The 23,734-nt window shown below is 38.2% G+C and overlaps 2 protein-coding genes across 2 annotated transcripts; one reads left to right on the top strand and one right to left on the bottom strand.

Annotated features, from left to right (window-relative positions):
• Nucleotides 1-11,321: 11,321 nt before the first annotated feature.
• Nucleotides 11,322-23,555, bottom strand: LOC131663449 (chromatin assembly factor 1 subunit A-B-like). The gene is made up of 10 exons (XM_058933873.1): nucleotides 23,297-23,555; nucleotides 22,786-22,872; nucleotides 21,811-22,706; nucleotides 21,543-21,694; nucleotides 21,029-21,456; nucleotides 20,793-20,956; nucleotides 13,680-13,834; nucleotides 13,552-13,606; nucleotides 13,153-13,291; nucleotides 11,322-13,088 (listed from the first exon to the last, which is right to left on the bottom strand). The coding sequence occupies exons 2-10, from the start codon at nucleotides 22,868-22,870 to the stop codon at nucleotides 12,043-12,045; spliced, it is 3,120 nt and encodes a 1,039-aa protein (XP_058789856.1). The 5' UTR covers nucleotides 22,871-22,872; nucleotides 23,297-23,555; the 3' UTR covers nucleotides 11,322-12,042.
• On the top strand, nucleotides 18,111-20,513 carry LOC131663451 (early growth response protein 1-B-like). Its single transcript, XM_058933874.1, has 5 exons — nucleotides 18,111-18,216; nucleotides 19,062-19,332; nucleotides 19,399-19,653; nucleotides 19,718-19,860; nucleotides 19,945-20,513. Exons 1-5 carry the CDS (start codon nucleotides 18,190-18,192, stop codon nucleotides 20,242-20,244), a joined length of 996 nt encoding a protein of 331 aa, XP_058789857.1. The 5' UTR covers nucleotides 18,111-18,189; the 3' UTR covers nucleotides 20,245-20,513.
• Nucleotides 23,556-23,734: the final 179 nt, after the last annotated feature.

Genomic DNA, 23,734 nt, shown 5'->3' with positions numbered 1-23,734 from the left:
CTAATCGTACGTTACTCAGCACTGCAATTATTTGATAACTGCATATGTGCACAAAGAAGAATTTCATTTTCAGCGGAGTAAAAGATGCACCTCAAAGCTTCAGAATGATCAATAACCGGCTGATAACATGAAGCGGCAAACTATTTTTAGACCGCACAACTCGTCGATAAATCAAGTCCCAAAGTTATTACGTGGCTTGTCTTATCTCGTGGTGTATTTCGATGTTAAAAGAGAGGAAGAGAGTCGCGATGTGATTCGTCTCTGGTCTTATCTATCTTGGCGTTGCTTCCCTCTCCTTGATTAAACCGCGCGGCTTCTTCGCACTGCCTGCTTCTGTTGCAACTGCAAGGCTAACTTTTCGTGCCCCTACCCCATCTCTCTCTCTCTCTCTCTCTCTCTCTCTCTCTCTCTCTCTCTCTTCATCTCTCACATTCTCTCATTTCCACCAGCTTTGCTCCGCGCTTTTGCCTCGCGCTGTCCTGGTATATGGGCCTCGCTGATGAGATAGTTCTATATTTATAACAGTTTTCTTCGAGACTTTCCTCTTCGAACTTTAATGCTCTTCACGGCAGAAAATCACGACGAACAGTGAATTTCCACTCAACAGCGTCATTTCTCCGAGAGTTTTCGTCTCTTATTTTCATTATTCGAAAAGTTCAATTGTCGCAAGACTATAAGTTTTTACAATCTATCTTTCGTGATCATTTATGATAGAAAGATAAAAAAAGTGAAAATCCCCAAAAATCCCCTGGAAAATACCATCTCACTAGCAGAATTTTTAAACTCCCTTAAGAAACATCCCAAGAAGAGAGAGAGAGAGAGAGAGAAATGCAGTTTTTTCCTCTCTTGCTCGCGGCGGCGGTGGCGGCGGCAGCAGTAGCAGCAGCAGCAGCAGTGACTATCGATTCTCTCGGCAGCACGGCGCTTGCAGAAGAACGAAGATGAAGAAGCTTGCACGCCCACGCTTGGGCGAGTGACCGGGAGGAAAAAGGACGTCGGACGACATGGGCTTGATATATTGCCGGGAGCTTCTCTCTCTCTCTCTCTCTCTCTCTCTCTCTCTCTCTCTCTCATTTCTCTCCTCTACGAGGGACGACGCCAAAAACGCTATCGGCTACACCTTCACTTCTTTTATGTAGACGCGTACGTAGCGTGGGAGTATCTCTACCTGCAGAAATCGATTGATTTTCGCCGGTGTTGTAGTCTGCATTATTCAGCAAGAGCGCTGCTGCTCCGCGCGTACGTGCGTGTATGTGTGTGCGCGCGCGCGCGCGCGTGTGTGTGTGTTGATTGAGCAGATTTTCATAATTCAGCTTGAGGCCTGTTGGCCGACAACTAACATCCTTGTCCTCTGAATCTATGTACGTTTTATATGCCCGAGAACATTTTTTGAACAATATTTCATTAATATATACGTTGTTCGCGTTTGGAATTAATTATATTCGATACTTTAGGGTACAGAAATTCGTCTTCTTTACGAAGATGTTGTACACGCGAGTGCGAACGGAATGGTAAATCAGAAATTTCGTTTGGCTTGAAATAATCAATGAGTTATCAGTGGAACTGATAACTCTCCCCAATTTCGTCTTAGTTATGTAATTATAAAAATGGAAAATTATAGTACACCTGCCGCAAACGCTTGTGCGGCATTTCATTGACTGTTTATATTTGATGGGCCTGTAGTTACTGTGATTTTCAATTAATTAACTGTGGTTAGATGTAAGCGACGTTTAATTGTAATTATATTTGTAAGATCAAAGTATAGTTATATAATTGCAATCAAACATATTACACGCAGTCGAATATACAGCAAAAAATGTTTAATTATTACGTATAGAACATTCACTCGACAAGCGATCCGTATGGATATAAAATAGATAGAATAATACTTAAAAACAGAAAAAAATAAGCATCGGAATCCACCTGGTGGCACATCGACAATCCGTTATATTACGTATAAATTTCCTTCTTCTGTCTCGCCAAACTCGACTCCTACTACTGAACATTCGACTGGCCATTGGTTTTTTTTAATCAATAAGACCACACCTTTCAGTTTGGTAGACTAATCACACGTCGTACGAACGGCCCCGCGGTTAATGACGTATACTTTGCTGAATTCAAGCTCGTCTTTGGTACGAAATTCAAGTGGTATTGTCAGCGGGCAAAGCAGAATCGCCGTTCGGACGATCTTGTGTCATGCAACGAGACGATACGGGTGAATCATGGATGCCCGCTGCGATTACTCGAAGATTCCACTCGCGAAAGAAACAAAACCAAAAGCAGACGCGGGTAGCGCCGAAAATGCCCGTGGATGAATGGGGAACGCGACTGCCATTACCACATCAATGAAATTCCAGGCGAGAAGAGAGGAAAGAAGAAGAAGAACAGCCCCGGCGTCGTATCAGGGCATTTCGCACGGGAGATATGCCCTCGAAACGCATCGGCAGCGCCAGCAGGATTTCTCGCAAGCAGAGTTTCTCACGCCGGCTGCTGCAGCGGCACGGTCTTATTTAACTACTTGTTTCTCTTTTGCTCGAGCCACGCACTGCGCAGGGACGCTCCCGATCGTTTTCTCTCTCTCTCTCTCTCTCTCTCTCTCTCTCTCTCTCTCGTTCTCCTGCGAACGGTGGTTTATGCCGCCGCCGACGTTCTCGCGCGAACCGTGGAATGTAGAAAAGTGCCGCGCGATTCCGCGGGCGCTACCCATCCGCGCGCGCACTTTTCACGCCGATTTCTTTCACAGGGGGATAATAAGGACGCTCCTCGCTGAACTGCCCGACGCGTGCGCGACCCGTCGCGACGGACGCTTCGACACAGCTTTGCACTTGCGGAGCTTTTATTGATTCGCTGTCTTGTGTATGGCGATTAGGTGACTCCACCTTTGCCTCGCATTTCGAATCTTCAAGTCAATGCGCTAATCATCTAAATAATCTCATGGCTGACGAGTGGCGATACATTACTTTTTATTATATGTTCTTTAATTTGCTTACGATATTGTAAGGAACAATCTGCGCGTGATCGTCAGGTCGAATTAAATGTATGACTACGGTCATTCTAAGCTAATTCGAGAGACAGAAAACGTGTTTTTTGTACGGCTGATTATTATAATTTATTATTTTTTGACATTTTACTTTAAGTTGAATAATCCGAGTAATATAGATAAAATACCATCATACATACCCAATATCTAAGATTTATAATATTTCTTTGTATATAATTTAGTGAATATTGCTGAGTTGATATCTATTACTACAGAAGATTAAAGTTTACTTATAGAAAAATATCTTTGCAACTTCAAAAACGACATTATAAGGCAATAAAACCTGTAACAATTTACTTTCGATTGTCCTATTCATTCAAATTGCACGGCGAAACTCGTTCAAAAAAAAACGGATTATCCATTTCACCAACTGTATAACATAGTATATTGTGCATTTTGACGCGTGCGCGTGCAAGCTCCTAGAAAGCCTCAGCTGCCTCTTCGCGAAAATCGTGCGCGGAGGCGGTAACAATCCGCAAGCAGCTGCGAGTCTTATGGTAATCCGCGCGAGAAAGAGAAGACGCGGGAGAAGAGGAAGAAAAAAAACAATGCACGAAAAAAGAGAGAGAGAGAGAGAGAGAGAGAGAGAGAGAGAAAAAGTTACTCTCGTTACCGCGGCAGCTCGCTCAAGCTAGCCCATAAATCTCAGCGGCGAGCGTTGCTTTTCTAAACTTAATCTCTGTGCGTTTCGCGTCCCCCGTTCGTCGTGGCGGCAGGTGCGCGATGCCGCCTTTTCTCTCTCTCTCTCTCTCTCTCTCTCTCTCTCATTCTCTCGCTACGCCCACAACTTCGCCGTGTAGCACTGCGTTGTAGGTACCGCCGTAGATACGCTGTCTCGTTTGGATAAATTTTGCATAATTTTTCAGCGAGCAAGCAGCAGCACCACCACCAGCGGAAGCTTTTGTTTGGCCTTTTTTTTTTGTTTTTGCTTCTCGGGCCGTATTTCGTTGTCTATGTGACTTGCAAATTTTCGCTTCGCAATTCATTTGAAAAAAAGGGGTTTGATGGATTAGTCGCCTTTCCATTATTTTAAGTCTTGTAAATTTTTAGTTCTCTGCGGCAGCATTCTTGCAAAACTCGCGCGTTGATTGTTTACGTGCATTGTGAATTATTTTTAGGGGATTTTGTAAGCTATTTGAATACGGAGCGGATAGTTTGGTATGTATGTTGACTTAACACTTCTTCAGAATTTTCGGACAAAAAGAGATTCTATTCATTAGTTGAAGTGGTTTCCTGACATTATTATGTAAAAATATACTTTCCATCTATGCGTACACGAGCGTCATCGGAATAAATTTACTGGTAAGAGCCTATAATTCAGTGTAAAAAAGCGTATTTCTAGGCTACACGTTTCATCGAGTTCTCATGTCGTTGGACAGTCATTTTCGGTCGAACGTAGGTGAAAAACGCGCGAGAAAGCTTAGCAACGGAAAAATCGGGCGAAAACTTCCAGTGCTGATATTTTGTCGCTACTTTGACCTTTCTAGAAGATTGGCGCTGATGCGGTCGGGCGAGGACCTGACGTCTGACGAAGATAAAGAAAAAGAGGTAAGAAAAAAGAGTAAAACAGTGAAAACTGCTGGCGCACTATCGCAAAAAAGGAGCAGCAAGAAAGAGAGAGAAAGAGACAGCGAACGGCGGGGGGGGGGGGGGGGGGGGGGGTAGAGCAAGAGACGAACGGCAGAGTGAGATGCGCGAGAAAGGAAGTAAAAAGGCAACGCAGAAAGGCGAGTCGTTATCTCCGTCGGGCGAGGAGCGTCTGAAAAACCGAGAGATACGAGGAGGCTTGTCGGTAAAAGGTGGAGACCTGCAGTACGGCGCCACGACAGGAAGCCTGCCCTTTTTAGCTTAGGCGATAGTGCGCTGCCGAGCGACTGACCTGGCCGAAGTGTTACAGGTGAATTCATCGGGAATGAGAGCAGCGTGACCGAGGCGGCGAGCAGGCAGATCGCGTAAAAGACAGGTGTGGGGCAGGGGGACGAGGAGGTTGCGAAAAGCGGCAGAAAGCTCCATGGTAATCTTGGCGCGTGTGCGTGCGAGCGAGAGACGTTCAATAGCGGGCTGCTCGCTCGAGGACGACGAGCGCCATTCACTGCCATTATCTTCGCTTCTAGCTCGTGCCCCTTATATATGTGCCACTGCTGCGGCTTCCACCTCCGTTTTTATATGCATATACGTGCATATATCTACGTGCAACCTTTCCAATATCATCCGTCTTATTGAAATAATATTTTTTTTTGGATTGACAGCGCATTCTATGTCGTTTCAAGGTGTCACAAAGTCAAAGTGTTACTCGGACCAACACGAAAAATATTGTCTTGAAAATATTTGTTGAACGGATTTCCACCTGGAAGCTGTTGAAAAGAAGAGGCGCCAGAGTGAATTTTCACGCAAACATAAAATTCAAAAATGAAAAAGGCAAAAGAAAAGGAAAAAACAAAAATCTATACACACGACCAGACCTACGAGGGTGTTCATTAACTTGAAAAGCAAGAGAAGCGGCATAAAAAGGGCCAAAGAGGAGAAAAAACTGTATCACATCAAAGGGAGAGGTAACATTTTCCACATAATATACGTATTTTCACTGAATTTATTTACCGTTTGCCTACACACTCGTACTTTGCCGCGGCGCGCTTTAATGCTTGGCAATTCTAAATAATGAGTTGATACGTATATAGTAGAATACAGGCCAGCGGAGAAAAAGATAAATCTGCCACGCAGAGCAGAAAAAGAGCGAAATCACAACAAGAGAGAGAGAGAGAGAGAGATGAGCTTTATGTATAAAGCTCCCGACGTAAGCGTAAAAGAGGATAAGTGTGTATCCAGCCACGCGTATACTCTCTCTGCAAGCTCTGTGTGTGTGTGTGTGTGTGTGTGTGTGTGTGTGTGTGTGTGTGTGTGTGAGGGACGGCTTTCCCCCTTTCAGCCTGAGGCGGCCGTTCCTCGTCCTTTTTGATCTTTCTCGCTCTTCGCGAGAGCTTGCCTATACGAAAAGGCTTGCTTTTTGCGGAGCCTCGAGAGCCGAGCCAACTTCCGATGACTGCCTGACACTGCGCTCTCTCTGTGTGCCGGTGCCTGCCTCTTCCGTAATTAAATTATACGCCGCTAAGGAGCTCGCGCGCGCCCGGGACAGAGAGAAAGAGAGAGAGAGAGAGAGTTTATTATAGTTGGCTTGATCAGAAATCCTTTTAGAGAAAGAGCGATTGGTGCGCAACGAACGATTTCTTGTCGGCAAATTTTCTTTTGTGAAATGCTTATGACATTGTTTTTTTTTATTATTATGAAATATCCTATCGGTATCGTTTAAATTCGTGCACCGAGAAAAATCCGATTCGAAATATGAGTGAAATTTCGCTTGAGAGAAATATTATTGAAAAAAAAAGATGAAGAGAACAAGCGAGTTTCGCGTTCGATGACAAATATATTATTCGCATTGGGATAGCTTGCATCCGTACAACAAAGAAAACAAGTGACAGCCTTCGAGAGTCATTTGAAAGCATTGGTTTCGGCGATAGTCTGCCGTTCGTTCGACTTAGCGCAGACGTCACTGAGTGGGACACGGCTTTACTTTCTTTTTTTTGTGAGGCCACGAGCGCTCGGGAATCCCGTTTGGGAGGTTACCGGAGTTCCCAAAATTGAGCCGGTCCTATATCTATATATAAGGCCCTGTCGACGTTCCAGAAAGCAAGGCACTTTCTTTCCTGCTTCCAACGGGCGCGGACGGAGCAAGGTCGCCGACGCCGCAGTCCTCCAAAATGAAATACGCCTGCGTCGTCGTTTTATTTTTCGCGGCACTGGCAGCCGTTAACGGATACAGAGAGAACGATCAATTCGCGCAGCAGTTCGTCAAGCAACATCTCGGATGTCTTCTGCAGAGGAGCCCCTGCACCAGTGCCAGTAGAAAAGTTAAAGGTTAGTCAATCTACTTGATTCGACTCGCGCGTGAGCGGCCAATTTTATTGTCTTTTCAATTTGTCCCTGCGACTGGAAAACAAAGAATCGAAATATCTGTCTACGAATCATTCCCAACGAACTCTGCGGCGAGCATTATCATAAATATTAGGACTTACAACTTTTCAAATGGTCCAGTGAACATTTTTTCATTTGTTTTATAGCTATGCTGCCTCATATTGTAGACGGTGATTGCGCCTTGTGTAGTGCTAGGCAGAGAGCTATGGTTGGTCAAATCGCACGCTACATGAAAAGTTATCATCCGCACGAGTGGAACAGAATTCTCCAACTTTATGGATAATTAAAGAGCTTTCATACTGTCCACTACGACAACTGATGATGCACACGAAAGACATTTATTTGCATACTTTAGTGAATTACGGTAGTCAAAGACCAGTAATTCAGTGCTGTCTTACCCTTGTAATATGAACGTTGTTATAACTTTTTGTTGAATATTGAATAAGACTACATTTTTGTTTTGAATAAAATTTATTGAATTATTTTTTATCCATTGTTTATGATTTACCTAAATACAGTATTGCATCTAAATATTTACTAGAAATGTATAAAATATAAATAAAACGTTGTTTCTTGATTTCAACTAGTAATCGTACATCAGACATTGAAATAGCACACTTTGTCACAAATAACTTAACAAGTGTTCAAAAGCTCATCGATATCGAAATATCAATATTGGTTCAATGAAATTTATATCTATTACATGATACCAGAAAAGTGTTAGTGTTCATCAAAATTCATTATAATTCATTAAAACTCATTAAAATATCAAAATACGCTAATACGTAATTACCATAATTCATGAAAATTCATCGAATTTCCTAACACTAACTGTAACTGTCACACTTTTACGGGATTATACGGTATTCTAGTGAGTAAGCTCATTGGAATGTACCTATAATTTATCAAATTTAATATTAATTGCGGCATTATCTAGAACTCTATACCTTTTCGAAAGTTTACAATATTAAAAAATATTAAAAAATATAGAACTAACCAGAATAAATGAAATGGAATAAAATCAACACAAAACACGAAATCTTGTATACAATAAATTATTTTGCATTAAATATATTGCTCATTGTTTTAATTTGTAAGTCTTCAATTATCAAGTAATATATATTATGTAAAATCGGCGTATCCCAGCTCACGCATGAGCGGTAAATTCTGTCCTGCAGTTTTTGGCAGTAATAATTTATTTCCAAGTATCTAGGAAAATCCACCTTGTGATACGAGCGTGTAATTGAAATGATAATAGGTTTGGCACAAATAGCCTCATCTTTTTGTGGTCTCTTCTGCCCTATACAAAATAGCATGGTAGCAACTAAAAATAAACTTAATAGTAAGCGAGAGCAACAACCTCATCCCGTAGAGTATATTTCACGAAATAAGAAACGTTAAAGAGAGAAAGAGAAAGAAAATAGAGAAAGATTATAGGGTACAATAATGAAATGCCCGAGCTTTATCAATATATGAATCATAAATTAGTTCACACTTCATTTTCTCACTTAAACGTCGATAATTCATTGAATTGCATAGCGCCGGTTATTTTTCCAAATCCAGTAGAATTCCGTCAATTTTCCTCCGCACTTAACCGTCAAATAAAGCCGTGCGGTATTATGTACATAATATCATATTTCGAGTGCTAATTTGTATAGTTTGCGTAGCTCCGGTCATTTTCTACTTGTTATACGATTTTAACAAAAGCATCGAATCTCGCATGAAAGTTAAACGCCGTATGAAGAAAATCACACTAGCTTAGAGACAAAGCCATGTAGGTGCAATGAGTAGCAGTCGCTTTTATATTCCGCTGACTAAACTGCTGTTATTTGTGACGTTGTTAAACTTGGAATCGCCGTACCAAGGAGTATTAAGGCCGGGCCAATTCCATTACTGTTATAAGGTCCTCAACTGAACGTCGCTACAAAACGACAGTTCTCCTATTGTTTATCGCCGCAGTTTGAACGAAATACTCCATGCCTCGTTGTTGCAGTTAAAAATCAAGTAGATAACTCGTTTCGTTACCCTTCCAAGCGCTAGCAGAGCTAACAAGATTATAACCGAATTATTTAGTCAGGAGTTATGAGCGCTTTACCTATTTCCATTTGAATAATAAGGAATTTTCAACAAATCGTACAGCCGTATAATGGCAAGTGTTGAATCAATTTCTGCAATAGTGTCCCTATCTCCAAAGCTTAATATTCACGGGGAATAGTCTATGGAAAAAATAATCGATCAACAGCTCGGATCTATTCTCCAATGCAAATTTTGTAATAATACTGGCAGTCGATTGAAAAGCGTGGTCTTTAGTTTATATTTGTTTATGCATTATATTTTTTCCTTGGAACATTACATACAACTATTGTTGTTATTGTTATACTCAACTCATTGGACAAGCGCGTAAAGCAAACCGGATCATAAAAATTTCTCTTCGACTGTATAGATGTTTGTCAGCATGCTACAATTAAGTACTTCATTTGCTTGCGAGATATTCTGTGATGTTACGTTGTGTTTGAAAAAACACACTTTTTTAATATGTTTCATAATTTACTTGACCTACGCCTTAAAAATTCAAGCGCCAAGACCAACTCAAATCTTCCCTTGACTCGCCGCAAAAGCAAGAAAAAAAAACACTTCGTAAAACTCTAGTTCTCCATTGTCGCAAATTCGGTGGACACCTGCCCAAATCGGCGGTCGCTCTGAGCATCTGTCGCAAGCGCAAAATTAGTGGTTCAAGTTATTATTTGCTTTCGTTCGAAACACCGACTTGTCCCTTCCTTCTCTATTTAATCATCGACACAAGGTTTGTGCCTCGATGCTGTTGATCGTTTTACGTGGCAAACGGCAGCAACAGCAGCAATGGTGAGAGCCCTTGGGCTATCGGTGATTCTCTACGAGCAATTAGGCTCGAAGAATGTCTCGAAGTCATCGAGAGCAGTGATCCTCAAGAGAAACAGTAGAGCAGAGACTGGCCATTTGTCTCGTGCTACGGGGTAGCAATCGATTTGGCTCTTTCTTCTTCTGCTTCTACTTTTTGCCTCCCAGACATCAACGATTGCTTTGCTTCTTTTGCTTTATTTTTCAGGTGCAACGTAGTACTTTCTAGGACTTTATATCTAGAGAGGTACAAGTGAATAAATGGATTTTGCAGTTTTACTTGAAATATACTTCTTTGTGAAATTACGCACGTCTCTTTTCTTTTGTTTTGTTTGTTTTGAAGCGAGCAAAGAACATATTTTCTATGTCATTTAACAAAATTTGAAATGAATTTCAATAGTAACTTCAAATTCGATTACAAAGAACATATTGTTTCGGATCTTCATTAGTAAATTAATTTGCACTGTGAATATAATTTATCATTGTAATGCAATAAAAAGAGAACGTTTTCAATTTTCCAAGTTCGTGTATAAAACTTGAATTACGTAAAACCAAAATAAGATTGGCGTTCACTGACCGCTCCATTTTTTTTTTTGTAGAACAATAACGCAAAGCAATAAAAGAGCACCGGTCGCTTTCTGAAGTTCTCTTGGCTGCGGAGAGCGAGAGAGCTTCGACGTGCGCGCGGACGATCCTCGACAGCCCCGACTAATTCGCGTATAGTGGGGTAATTCGATAATTGCGGCAATCAGAGCGTTCGCTCTCGCGCCCCTTTTTTCGCAATTTTCGGACACATGGCGACGACGAGAAGGACGACAATTATCCTTCGGGCGCCAACTTCGAACTACCGACCGTAAAAAACTCTCGCGTCTCTTCTCGTTTTATGCGCGTCTACCGTGTTTCTTTTTTTATTGTTCGCCTCGACGAGTTGCTCTTTTCTCGAAAACGTTTTCTGCGAGTTGCTTGTCGTTGAACGTCAGCTATGTTCTTGCGACTATACAATCGTATTAGTAGAGAGAAATTTATTTAATTTTTGTGCAATTCACAATGACGGCTTTATTGTTTAATAAACATAACTATTTAACTAATTGCAAAATATGGTAATGGTCCATAACGAACAAGTACACGTGAAACTTCAACACAAAATACACTTTACGGCGGTTTTGCAAAAGTGCTTTTTCAGAATTTTCGAAATTCTTTTTTTATCTAAATAAGCTATATTAATCTAGATTAAAGATCATATATTGTCAAAAACGTTTCCTGAAATATTATTTGATATTTTAATAAGTTAAATATATTTAGTGTTGCACCTATCATTTCAAATATTTAAACATTATGTCGGCAAAGTAGATATGTTTACATTATGGATATCCATATAAGATTTCTATGTTATCGACTACTCAAATTTTGTTAAAAAATTCAAAATTTAATTAATTTGTTTAATGCTCACAAATATAGAAAATAAAGTATTGTCTTGTTAAGTATTGACTTTATTTAAATAATCACCATAAAACTACATAATAATACAAACGGACCATTAAATCTTCCAGAACTGTTTTTTAAATAACTTGTAATATATAGCAGTGAAAATAATATATTTCTTAAAGTTATCTTCTTTACAATAAACTAGTATTGGGTTTAAAAAATATGTAAAAATGATTAGTATGATAGTAACTATTCAAAGTATAGTATATTGCTGCATGGATTATGAAGCGACGACTAAAAATAAAATAGTAATCAATACGGTTTGTGAACAAGATATCTAATATAATTTCTGCAAAATTTTTTAAATGCCAATACAACAGTAACACTTATTTTTATATTTATTAAGGCACAAAATTATGTATCACAAAGACTGCTAAGTGTGAATGTTTTGAAAAGCTTTTCGTAAGTTTTGACTGAAAAATCAAATTATACATATTTAACTATAAAAAATATTAAGCTTGATCATAGTAATTTGTCTTCTCCTATTATTACCTAATACAGAGTAGAAAATATACGAAAAACATTAAAATAAAAATGCGTCAAAAAACATTCATGAATTTTACAAAATTAAAACTAATTCGTATAAACGTAGAATATATCTGCTTATATTATGTTGTATTTTACATGATTCACATGTTTCAGACGATTTAGAATAATACATCGTCAAACACTTAATTTTCAACGACATCCATATCAGAATTTGCCGATGAGTTGTCCAGTTTCTCGCTCTTTTTTTCACTTTCCACAATGACATCTTGATCAGTTTCTGATTTTTCTTTATTCGACATTTCTTTAACGTTCTTTGTGACATTTGATACATTTGAAGCTAGCGTAACGTCAATACTCTCATCAGAATTATCAATGATCATGCAATCTTCTTCGTCAAGATTATCAGATTTCGGCTTTTTATCAGTGACACTATCATCGGCACCGTCCTTAGTTACAAATTTTTCCATAAGACTAATACGAGGTGACTTGGGAAGTGACTCTCCCCGAGGAACAGAAATAAGAGTAGCACGTTTTGGAGGTCTATTCGAAAGAGGAGTTATTTTTGATGCCGATATGACTTTTTCTACCGTCTTTGGTGTAGTAACAGATGGTTTTTCAGTCAACTGTTTTTGCATATTTTCGGCAGTCAGCGTTTTAGTAAATTGAGTTATCAAAGGCACGGTTTTCTTTTCCTTTTCCTTTTCCTTCTCTTTTTCTTTTTCCTTTTCTTTGTCGTCAACTTTTTCTGTTAGCTCCACGGCTACTGTCCTTCTCTTTGGTTCTAAATAGTAAGTCCAAGCATTTGGCATAGAAAGTTTTTCTTCGCCAAAGTACTTCTTTCGAATTTCCTCAGATACCCACCAACAATGTTTACCATACATTGGTCCACTTTCCGTACAATTCATCCACGCTGCAATTTCTTTAATCTTCTGTTGTATTTTCATTTTAGGCATCGGCTGTTCTCCCTCCTTCGTTTTAGCCAAGAACTCTAAGAACTCTTTTACCAAAAACTTGCAACCGTTTATATTGCCATGTACCAATTGTATCAAATTTGGCGTAGCTTCTTCCAGGGCTTTAGCTTTTCTTGCACTGGATCCAATACCAGGTTTGCCTAACGATGAATTATCGTCGTTAACTTTGTCAGTATCAGGTGAAGCAGCCAATATGACCGGAATTTGGCGTGTCCAAGCTTGACGAGCTATTAAGAACGAACTGGCACGTGACGGTACTACGAAAAGAAGCCATGCTTGATAAATGTACATTTAGAAAAATGAATTTAATTAAAAACTTACCGGATTCTGGATAGGTATTATCACTGTGCAACCAGACGCATCCAATTACCTTGGGCTTCAATTTTGTCGTCTTTCTCGTTCTCTCAGCTTCAAATTGTTCTCCAAGAATTTTTAGTTTGTTCTTCTGGTTTTCGGGATTCTAAAACATTTAACAAATACACCTCAATTATTTGGAAAAGTAAATCTCACATATGTGTATTTATCAAAACAAATAATTATTAAAATTAAAACTAATTGATTAATTATGTAAAAATCAATTCGAAGTAATAAATTATATTTAGATAATACTGCACGATAGAATAGAATTCATTGATAAGTATTATAAAATAAAAAATGTTTTTGTTGATAATATTATACATATTTGTTGACAGAAATTTGCAGATGTGCCTTATGACATACCAAGTCATCTTCATCGTCTTCTTCATCAGCCATAATTTCTTCTTCTGACAGATACCTTAAATTAAAATAGTCCAATCAAAAAATGTATTCATTCTACTTTAGCTAAGTAATAATATAAATACACATACCCGTGAGGAACCATGAATTCATTGTCGACATCATAATCATTTTCATCTGGATCTTCCTCATCCTTATCCTTTTCATCATCAGATCCATGCAGAGATTCTCCAGGTTCTTCTTCTTCCCATTCATCGTCGGAATCAACTTCGTAATCGAAACAGCTCTAAAATGTACAAGTCGATAAATTAGTATTATATATTTCAATAAAAGTCTGCTATATCTGTATTATTCAAACAATTCATATCATGCTTAACAAACAAAAAATTTCTGCGTTCGAATGTTGTTTGATGACATTTTGTATTGTCAAACGTCGTACGCAATTGGAAATAAAAAAAAGAAAGAAAGAAAGAAAGAAAGAAAGAAAGAAAGCGCTAGAGAGAGAGTAAAAAAGAAATGATCAACTAGGTATCTCTGCATCTGGCTCTCGAAATCTCGCAGGCGCGATGTGTTTGTGAATAAGCAGGACATCAGTATCAGTCAACTTCCTTGACGAGTGCCTTATCTGCTTGCTGGAGAACGCAACGCGCGCGCTATGCCCGTGAATGCGGCGAGCGCGATGCTCGGCCAACTTTTTTAATCTCAAACTTAGTCAATGAAGAAGAGTTGTCACGCTCGAATCGCCGCATACTCGTAATTTAACGGCTGCTGACGTTACTTCAACGAATTTTGTTTCATTTTCCTACAATTTCAACGGCACTTTGATGAGATTCAAGAACAATTATTAAAACAACCGAAAATATTTTGCCATTTGAATAAATTGGTTGGTATAGATCTAGATCGATTAACATCTAACACTGTACTTAGCACAAATATTTTGGTGCTTATTGAGGTTCCGAAAATCGATTAGTTTGCTTTATAATATTGACGCTCTTAATCATTCAACATTTTCATCATTCACGCATGCTAATCTGCTGACTGAAATAGCTTCTTTTACTAGTTAATCATGCTTTTCTCACGCTTGTTTACTGATCCACTACGTTTTATCTAATTGAAATGAATCAGTTTTGTGTAGTAATGTGGGAAGTATGCCAGACAACATTGACAACATAACGAAGGACACTTTTATGAAGTGTCTTAGAACAAAGAAATAAAAAGTTTGGCTGTTAGGATAAGATTTGAGACTTTTCTACCGATCAATTAATCTCAATTTCATTTCCGTAAAAACGTCTACTATTGAGGCATTAATTTATTACTGGAGAGAAGAAGAAACAGTATAATTTATTGAGCGAGGCCCGCGCGAAATGACCGCCATGGGATTGAGCCGGAAGAAAAGATGAGTGATCGAGATTGATCCGTTTCATTGGTACAACTTTGGTAGCAGCTTATGGCAGCAGAGTCGCACATTATTTTCAAGGTAATGATTTTAATAATTTACTTATATAAATTGATTTGAGAAACAAGTATTTTATAAAATTATTAGGAAAGAAAAACGTAACAAAGAAAAACTATTGCGATAAATGATGTCACGGACAAACGTATAAAATTGCATCGACGACGCGGCATCTACCGCATGATTGTCGCTTATCCGTCCCATAGGGTTTGAACATTAGTGGCGCCTGCGTCATCTAAAATTAAATCCTCTAGAGCTGTGATATGAATTTGAAAAAAAAAAAAGAAAAAAATTTTAATTTATACCGATTATTTAGAAACTAAATATGCAACAAAGTTGAAAAATAAATGTGATTTCAATTGCACAAATATAATGTAACCGAAACGAATTCAATTGGTAATATTTTTCAAGACAAACCATGGCCTTGAATTCACTCAGGTCACAGTTTAGCGATAAACATTATCGCACTAAATTAAGATTTGGATATTTATCAACAACATACATGATCACGTAATTAATTAACTGGAGAATTGTCGGACGTAGGTTTCCACATTTAGACACGGAAAATTTTAAGTCGATCCGTTGGAATAAAGGAATTGAATTGCCTGAAATCGGCTTCAAAAGCGGCAGTTGCACGTTAGATCTCGCAAGTCGGAGAAAAAATAGAATTCCAGATACTTTTGTAATCGTGACGGACACGTGTTACAAATAATAAACTAAAACAGATTCAAAGCGGAAGGGATGCAGCATAAAGCGTCAAGAGTGACGTACAACACTCTAACTGCCTCGCGTGATATACGCTAGAAAGACAAAGTGGTGCCAACGCTCGATTCGGTTGTTGTTTTTTTTTTTTCCTTATCAACCTGTCGCGTGCGCCTATTCGACGTGTGAAACCATGAAAAGCCCACGTTGACTTTTCGGGCCATGTGTAATGGCTGTTTTATACCCCAATTCTGATAAGCCAAGCAGCTTGTTTAGCCTGCCGCTGCATCACCACGACAAGTCGCGGGTGTTCTAGGTTCAAGGCGATTTTAGTACCCAATGTGGTGCCACGATGATTCGTGACAAATGACAAGCTCTAATATTATAGAAAACGCATTGGTGTCACGGAAAATGTCCATTTTCGGATTTCACTTAACGGATCATGTAATTTCAACACACGAATGAATGTCTGTGAAAAGATCCTTATTCACGCGCGAGCAACTATTTTGGAGAAGCTGGATAAAATAAATTACCATTAAAATATGAATCTTTTTTGCAATTTTTAAGGTCATAAACATTGATACTTGATACGGCAAACTCTTCGGTTACTCTTCGCATCAACTATTACACAATCTACCGAAGAGATAATACTTCACTTTGACTCACAGTTATAATCCACATTCACAGAAATATCACATTATATTCTAAAACATTTACGAGTGAAATTTATCATTACATCAAAATAGAAGCAAACAATTAATTTGTCCTTATGGATGACTTCAAATTGATATAGTTTACAAATTGTAACCTTCTGTAAGCGTGTATGTTCCGATTTTGAATAACAAGTTGATTTGAAAAGAAATCAGTTCACGATTTTTCAGAAAAAAAGGAACACATTGCAAATTAACAGTCCGTTCAGCCACTGCGAAAAAAAAAATAATAAAACAGAAATTGTGCGATTGCACTTGGTCATCATTAAGATTAGCGACATGTGTGCCTATAAGGGGCTCAAATTTCCAATAAAAGTCCACATCCGCAAAAAATCTTATCAAGCCAACAGTCATTGGTACCATCGGCGCGCGCGTATGTGGCATTAAAAAACCGTCGCACTTCAGTCATTAAACGTCAGCGAGGCAAAAAAAAACATACCAAACAGATGCTATTTCATTATATGTGACGAATAGCGCGAAGACAGGCGGAAATCACGGCGTGATATGCCCAGAAATCGTACGAAAGCACGAGAATGTTTATCGGGACACGCGCGAGTTAATTAGTGGCGTATTGAAGGGAGCATAAATGGCGAGGTGCTTGCAAGCTTCCAGAATGCGATGTAAGGCTATTTTGAAGTCTGCTTTTTATATAAGACTTAATTATTTTGAGATTATGAAAAGGATGTAAGATCTAGGATTAACTATCAATTAAAATTTGGAATTCCCGATAAACCTTGATCTATACACGGGATTCCAATATTTTTAAGCTGAAGACATCAAATCAGAAGAACACGTCTATTCACTTTCGAGTGTAATATCTTCATAACAAATTGCAAATATTTAAAATTTTCTCGCTTTGTAATTATTCAAATAATTTTCATACGATTCAAAATGCATCTGTAACGCTGAAACCATGAATATGCAACTTTGGATATATTCTGAAAAGTGCTTTTTAACATGAACGAAGGTCAACTTTTACTTCAAAAGTAGTCACATACACACTTTCGGTTAATAAGATCAAATTATGTACTAATAATTTTTTTAAGATTGATTGAAAATCAAGATATTAATTATACTATCGATAGTTTTATTCTTAAAAATATTTATGAATAAATTTCACGATGAAAGACAACACTTCGACCGATCGTCAACAATAAAAAATAGAAAGCGCTTTACTCTCATCTCAAATAATTTTCAGCTTTTAACCGAAGGTTTCTTCTAATCTCCCCCCCCCCCCCCCCCACGTCAATTCGTTATCAGCGCAGTTGTAAATTTCCTTTAAAAAAATTCATCAGCAGCAACGAAGTATACAATCGGAATGTCTGAGCTTCGGATACAGATGAGCGTAGAACGCGAGTGTTTGTGTCTTCATCGGTGATCGGGGGGCCCCGTATACACGCACGTGGTCCCTCGGGGGATGGAGCGTGTGGCTGGTTTTCGAACGCGGTGACAGCAGTCACCGAATGGCACAGAGCTGATAATCGCTCGCTCTTTTTTTCCCCTCCAAAGCTAACTCCTTACCGAGACTCCTGGCTCCACGAGAGTTTCGCGTCAGTTACATCTCGGATGTGCTCCTGACGAGCGCAGCTCACGTGTCCTGACTCGCGCGCGCACAGAGCTCCTCGCTTAATTATCGTGGCTCCTTATCGGCAATGCTTGCCTTCGACTGCAAAGACGTTTGCGTAAGGTGCGACTATTCGGTGGATAATTCGTTATTGTCGCTTGAATGGCGGCGTCATTGAATTTTGAAGACGGCGCATTTTTATTGACTCCACTATGATTGAAGATAGCTCGATGTTTGACGTAAGTACCTACGTCATTGCAATTGTGAATGAAATATTATTAGCAAGTCTTTACCTGAAATAAAAATCAAGAAGTTGATGATCCTTTTATTCATAGACTTGCACAATCAATCGAGCATGTATCTTTCTTTAATCGAACTCAAGAGAAGCGTTATCAACGCGAATCGGAAGTAAAAGAAACGTGAATTTAAATCGGCGCGCAGACGTTTGTGAAGAACATGTAGCAGCGTGATGGGGGAGTTTGGCACGAATTTATATGGAGAAAAACCTACGGAGAAATAAAATATAACCCGTTGACAAACAACAATGCACGACACGCGGCTTTTCATCATTAGCGCGACGCACGAGCTCGCGCAAGTTCGACTTTTACGCTATTGCACATATATTGAGACTAACATTGAAGTTTTTCTCAATTGATTATTGTAACACACTGTTCATTTGAGTGTAACGTTGACTTTAGCTTGGTAGTGCTTTGCGATAACTTCGAATCAAATGAATTTCCCGAAGAATCGTGGATATAATTCATACGAATTACAAAATTGTTCTTGAAAATGAGAATGACATTACACAGATTAGTATTCGACTTAAACAAAGTGGTCTACTTGAAAAGCCTGCACGTAAACCTATTGGGATAGTTAATTTTTCCATTGGCCCAAAAGAATGCCCGGCAAATCAGTACGAAAATCACGAGCGCGAGAAAAAAAAATAAAATACGCGAACACATGCGTTATATAACATTATCGAGTATAGACTTTATCGCGAACCCACGTTGGATGTATGCGACACACGCGCGGCGCGCAGCCATAGATTCTCATCAATGATTCATGGTTGTTGTATTATTTGCAGATGGCCGACGAACTGCTGTTCTCAGCCCTTGGCCTTGAAGCGAATTTCGATTCGCCGGTGGTGGTGGCGCGGGACGATTCGTCGCCAAATTCAGCGAGTTTATTCTCCGACTACGAGGCGACGCCATGCACCACACCGTCCAGCGTCAATTCCGAGCTGCTTGAAAACTTGGAGAATCCCGCGAGCAACGCGCAGGACTTTTACACCGACTCCCTGTACTCCCCCGAGGTGTCTTGGAACGAGTGGGCGTCGAATAATCCACCACCTCCAGGTAATTAACTCAGCCCCCGAATCAACGAAGCTTGATTATTTTCAAGCGATATTGTACGAATCGCAGAGGACCTAAGCGACTTGATGACGGATTTGGACTGGTGTCTGGATAAAGAATGGAATACCGGTCTGCCAGTGAGAACACCACTTTGCACACCCGGATGCGAAGACTTTCTCCACCTGCAGTTGCCGAAACCTACGCAACAGCAGCCGCAGTCGCAGCAGCAGCCACAGCAGCAGCAGTATTCGCAGCTCGAGGAGCCTCTCTTAGTTTTAGGCATCGATCTTAGATCATTAGATGATAATCTCGTTATGGCATTAGGTAAGTAGAAAAGCTACGTATACGATCGTGCGATTCTCGTTTGCTGAAGGAAAAATTGTTCCAGATTTTAACAATAATCAAGTGAACGATAGCCTCGCGACGAATGCAACTGACGTAGCTCTGGCAACTCACGATTACACAACTCGCAACACCGTTCAAACGACCGACGAACGTTGCTTTCCATGCACATACCAAGGTTGTGAAAAGGTGCTGAATCTCTTCGAACGATTGTCACTACACATTCACACATTTATATTTTCTTTCGTTAACGAATCGCCAATTTTTTTACAGGTCTACGCAAAGGCATCGCACTTGAAAGCTCATCTACGCAGGCATACCGGTGAAAAGCCTTTCGCGTGCACGTGGTCAGGCTGTGGTTGGCGTTTCAGTCGTTCGGACGAGTTGGCACGACACCGACGCTCCCATTCCGGAGTCAAACCCTATCCATGTGAATTATGCAGCAAACGATTCGCACGGAGTGATCATCTCGCCAAACATCGCAAAGTTCACCGTAAAAATGCTTACAACGCGCTCTATCCTAGCGGTAGAGCGCCAAGAGGATCAAAAAGAGTTGAAGAAGCGAACGCTTGACGTGAATTAGAAGTGTGCAGACTTTGCCAAAATATTTCGCCAAAAGTGCCAATTTTTTTAAGATGCAAGCTAATGAGATTTTTTTATACTGCTGCGATATTTTCATACTATAGTGCTTCATTAGAATTTAAGATTTAGATTTGTATTTACAGTACTTTAGTGAACTGTATAAGCCATGACGTCTTTTTGACAGATTTTTGTATTTTTACCTTTGTGTATTGATGAAACCTAATTCTTATTTTGGTTTTTATAAAATTAGGCACGTTCATTTTTGTAAAATTAATGATGCATAAAGATTATCTGATTTACTGAACGACCCATATTTAACATAAAAAGTTTATACGATAAAAAAGTGCATTAAGAGAAATATACCAATAAAATTACATCCAATTACTTTTTACTATATCAAGATAACAATTTTTTCCCTTTTGTTATGGATTCAATTATGAACTCAAATATGGACTGAATAATCGATTTTCAAAAATATCTAGTCGACTAGCAGCAACTATATAATTTCAAGATAATTTAAAATAAAACTGTTAACTTACCTCGTCCTTTGCGAATGGCCTTCGAGGATTAATAGACGTACTCTTTTTACGCCAAGTGCCCCAGTATGGTGGTCGCCGGTTATCTTCGAATAGCAAAAGTTTCGCGCGATGTTTCTCCACTTTTGTTGCTTGAATGACATTAGCGCTCTCTTCTTCCCCATCCTCTGTAAAATTAAATTTATTCAGTAACAACAAATTATTGATATATATAAAAGTAGAATGGAAAATAAACACACCCACTATAATAATGTCATCGTTACTTTCCGGAGGCCAAGTATTTGCAGACTTTCTTATCCTTAATTTGTTACTTTTCAATTCACTTATATACAAATTAGATTTATCCAAGTCGTTTTTTAAGAATAATTCATAAAATTTCGATTTTTCACTTTCGCTTATCTTTCTTCTTACGTTCGGAGCTAATCTCATATCAGTCTTCACCTCGAAAGGCATGAAATTTTTGTTTTCAACTTTTGCCTCTTCCTCCACGGGTTTTGTCTCTGTTGGCTTCTTTGACACGAAGAAACTCACGAAATTAGATGCAGCTTTTTGTTTTTTTCTCTCCGCCTCGAGTTTTTCTTCTTCTTTTCGTTTCTTTTCTTCCTCCTTTGCTTCTTCACGTTTACGGCGGTCCTCTTCTTTTGCTTCTTTTTCTTTTTGCTTTTGTCTGAAAAAATCAAGCGAGCGCACGTGAATAGTTATTCTTTGAGACGTTTTGGAATAAGAATTACATTCTTTTTTATGTTTACTTACTCAAGTTCTGCTTGTCTTTTTTGTTCTTTCAACTCTCTCTCTTTTCGCTTTTGCTCTTTCGCCATTTTCTCCTTCTCTTCTCGTTCACGCTTTTTTTCTTCTTTTTCTCGCTTTCTACTTTCACGCTCCTCTTGCAATTTCTTTTCTCTTTCCTAAAATGTTATTAAAATTACACGTTAATAAATATTACTATCAACTTTTATTGAGTATGCACCACAAAAAAATTGTAATAGCATGACCATTTAATTTTATAAAATAAAATGCTTACTAGTCTTTGCTTATCCCTCATCTCTCGTTTTCTTTGTATTTCTAATTTCTTTTCCAATTGTCTGGGAGTTAATTTCCTCTCCTTAGACATATCAAGCAACTTATTTTTTGCTTGTGTGATTTGTTTTTTGCTAATATCCCTGCTGTAATCTTCTTTACTATCGGTATCTTCATGTTCTGTTTTTTTATTGTCAGTATCTGATATATGAGAATCATCATCATTATCATCATGACTATCATCTATATCTGACAGAGCATCAGAGTCTATAGTAATATTTTCAGTGCTATTCAAATGAGATGTATCAGCAGTTTCATTTTCTTTACTTGAAGATATCTCGTTTAATACTTCAATATCACTGTCATAGATTTCATCTTGTTTTGATTCATTTACATTTTTATTTTCATGGTCATCTTCAATATTTTCAGAGCTAGAATCTGTTGAAACTTTTTTTGATTCAGTTTTGACACTAGCTTGAAGTTTCAATTCTTTACTCTTAGAACTAGTAGGACTCTGATCATTATTTTTGGTAACTTTATTGTCGACTTTTTTAAAAAACTTGGTGAGAGAATTTACTGGAGTTTTTGATTCAGATTTTTTATGCTTTCCTGATCCTTTACTAGATGTCTTCTTATTTTTAGTACCATCTGTATCAATTGTATCTTCAGATTTTGAGAATTTTGAGGTATCTTTCACAGCACTACTGTCATTTTTTTCCTCTGTTTCTTCAATTAGTTTTTCATCTTCATTTTTAGTCTTCTGCTCAGATGCTTTGAAAGAATTTTCTTTTGTTGTAACTTTAGCTTGTTTAGCATTTCTGCAATCTGGCGATGATACTGGTTTCCTTTTTTTATTAACTTTAGGTGTATCTGTACTTAATGTTTGGAAAGGTAATCTTGCTGTAATGACAATATTGAAAACATGATTATATTTAAATGGGAAACAATATAACGTCTAGTCATTCTAGTAATTATTTACCTTGTTTTGATTTCTTTGATTGAGGCGTAATAACAAGTTTAATTTCACATTCTCCATCATCACCAGGTAATTCCATAATTTTCATGCCTATGTATTAAATCAAGTTGTAAATGCAAATGTTAAAATTTTATTCAAAAATATTAAAACAAATGAAAAAAGTAAAAAATACTTATGTGAACGCTATTAAAATTGATTAAATATTGCATATAAAATATATGATCTCTAAAATTAATATAATTATATTAATTGACATACATTTAAAATTCTTTAATTAATAAATTCATAATTGAAAAAGTTAAATAAACTTTTCTTAAATTTTTAATTATAGAGTAAATATTATATTATTACATAGCGTTCAATGTGTAACAAGTATGGCCACAAAAAAAAACAGTTATATTAGTAGATAATTAAAATTATAACGTGTTAACAATTCAGACTAAAAATAATATTGGATTTAAAATCGATTCCTGTGTTTTTGTAATAGTTGAACTTATAGCAAAATTAAGCAAACCTTTATCCACAATGAACAAGCACTGGAATTTAGTGAGAAAAAGATAATGAGCTTATGAGAGCACAGCGCGAGTCTTTTGTGTGCTCGGTGTTTCCATGTCCCACACACTGTTATGCAGAGAACTTCAATATGTCAACAGTAAATAATAATAAACAAGTCTTTCTTCGAGAGGTATAAATATGAACATTAACTTTTCCGATAGTTTTTGCAAGATTACTTTGACACTTTCGCGAACCACAAAAGAACAGTATCACCGAAATCCGCGGGAAATTAATGGATGGTGGGGGAATCGCCCCAAATCAGAAATTGTATCAAAAACATAGATGGGTAATATAGTGTTTAAAGTTACATGACCATAAAATATATGTATATGCTAGATGTTCAAAATTTATCAGCAGTTGCTCAGGTAGTTTCTTAGTTACAGTACTTACAAATGAG

This window comes from Phymastichus coffea, unplaced genomic scaffold (assembly GCF_024137745.1).
Source record: "Phymastichus coffea isolate CEN01 unplaced genomic scaffold, Cenicafe_Pcof_1.1 PCOF00036, whole genome shotgun sequence".
NCBI lineage: Eukaryota > Metazoa > Arthropoda > Insecta > Hymenoptera > Eulophidae > Phymastichus > Phymastichus coffea.
Note: the sequence above shows the minus strand (reverse complement) of the source record. Positions and strands in the feature narration are given on the sequence as shown.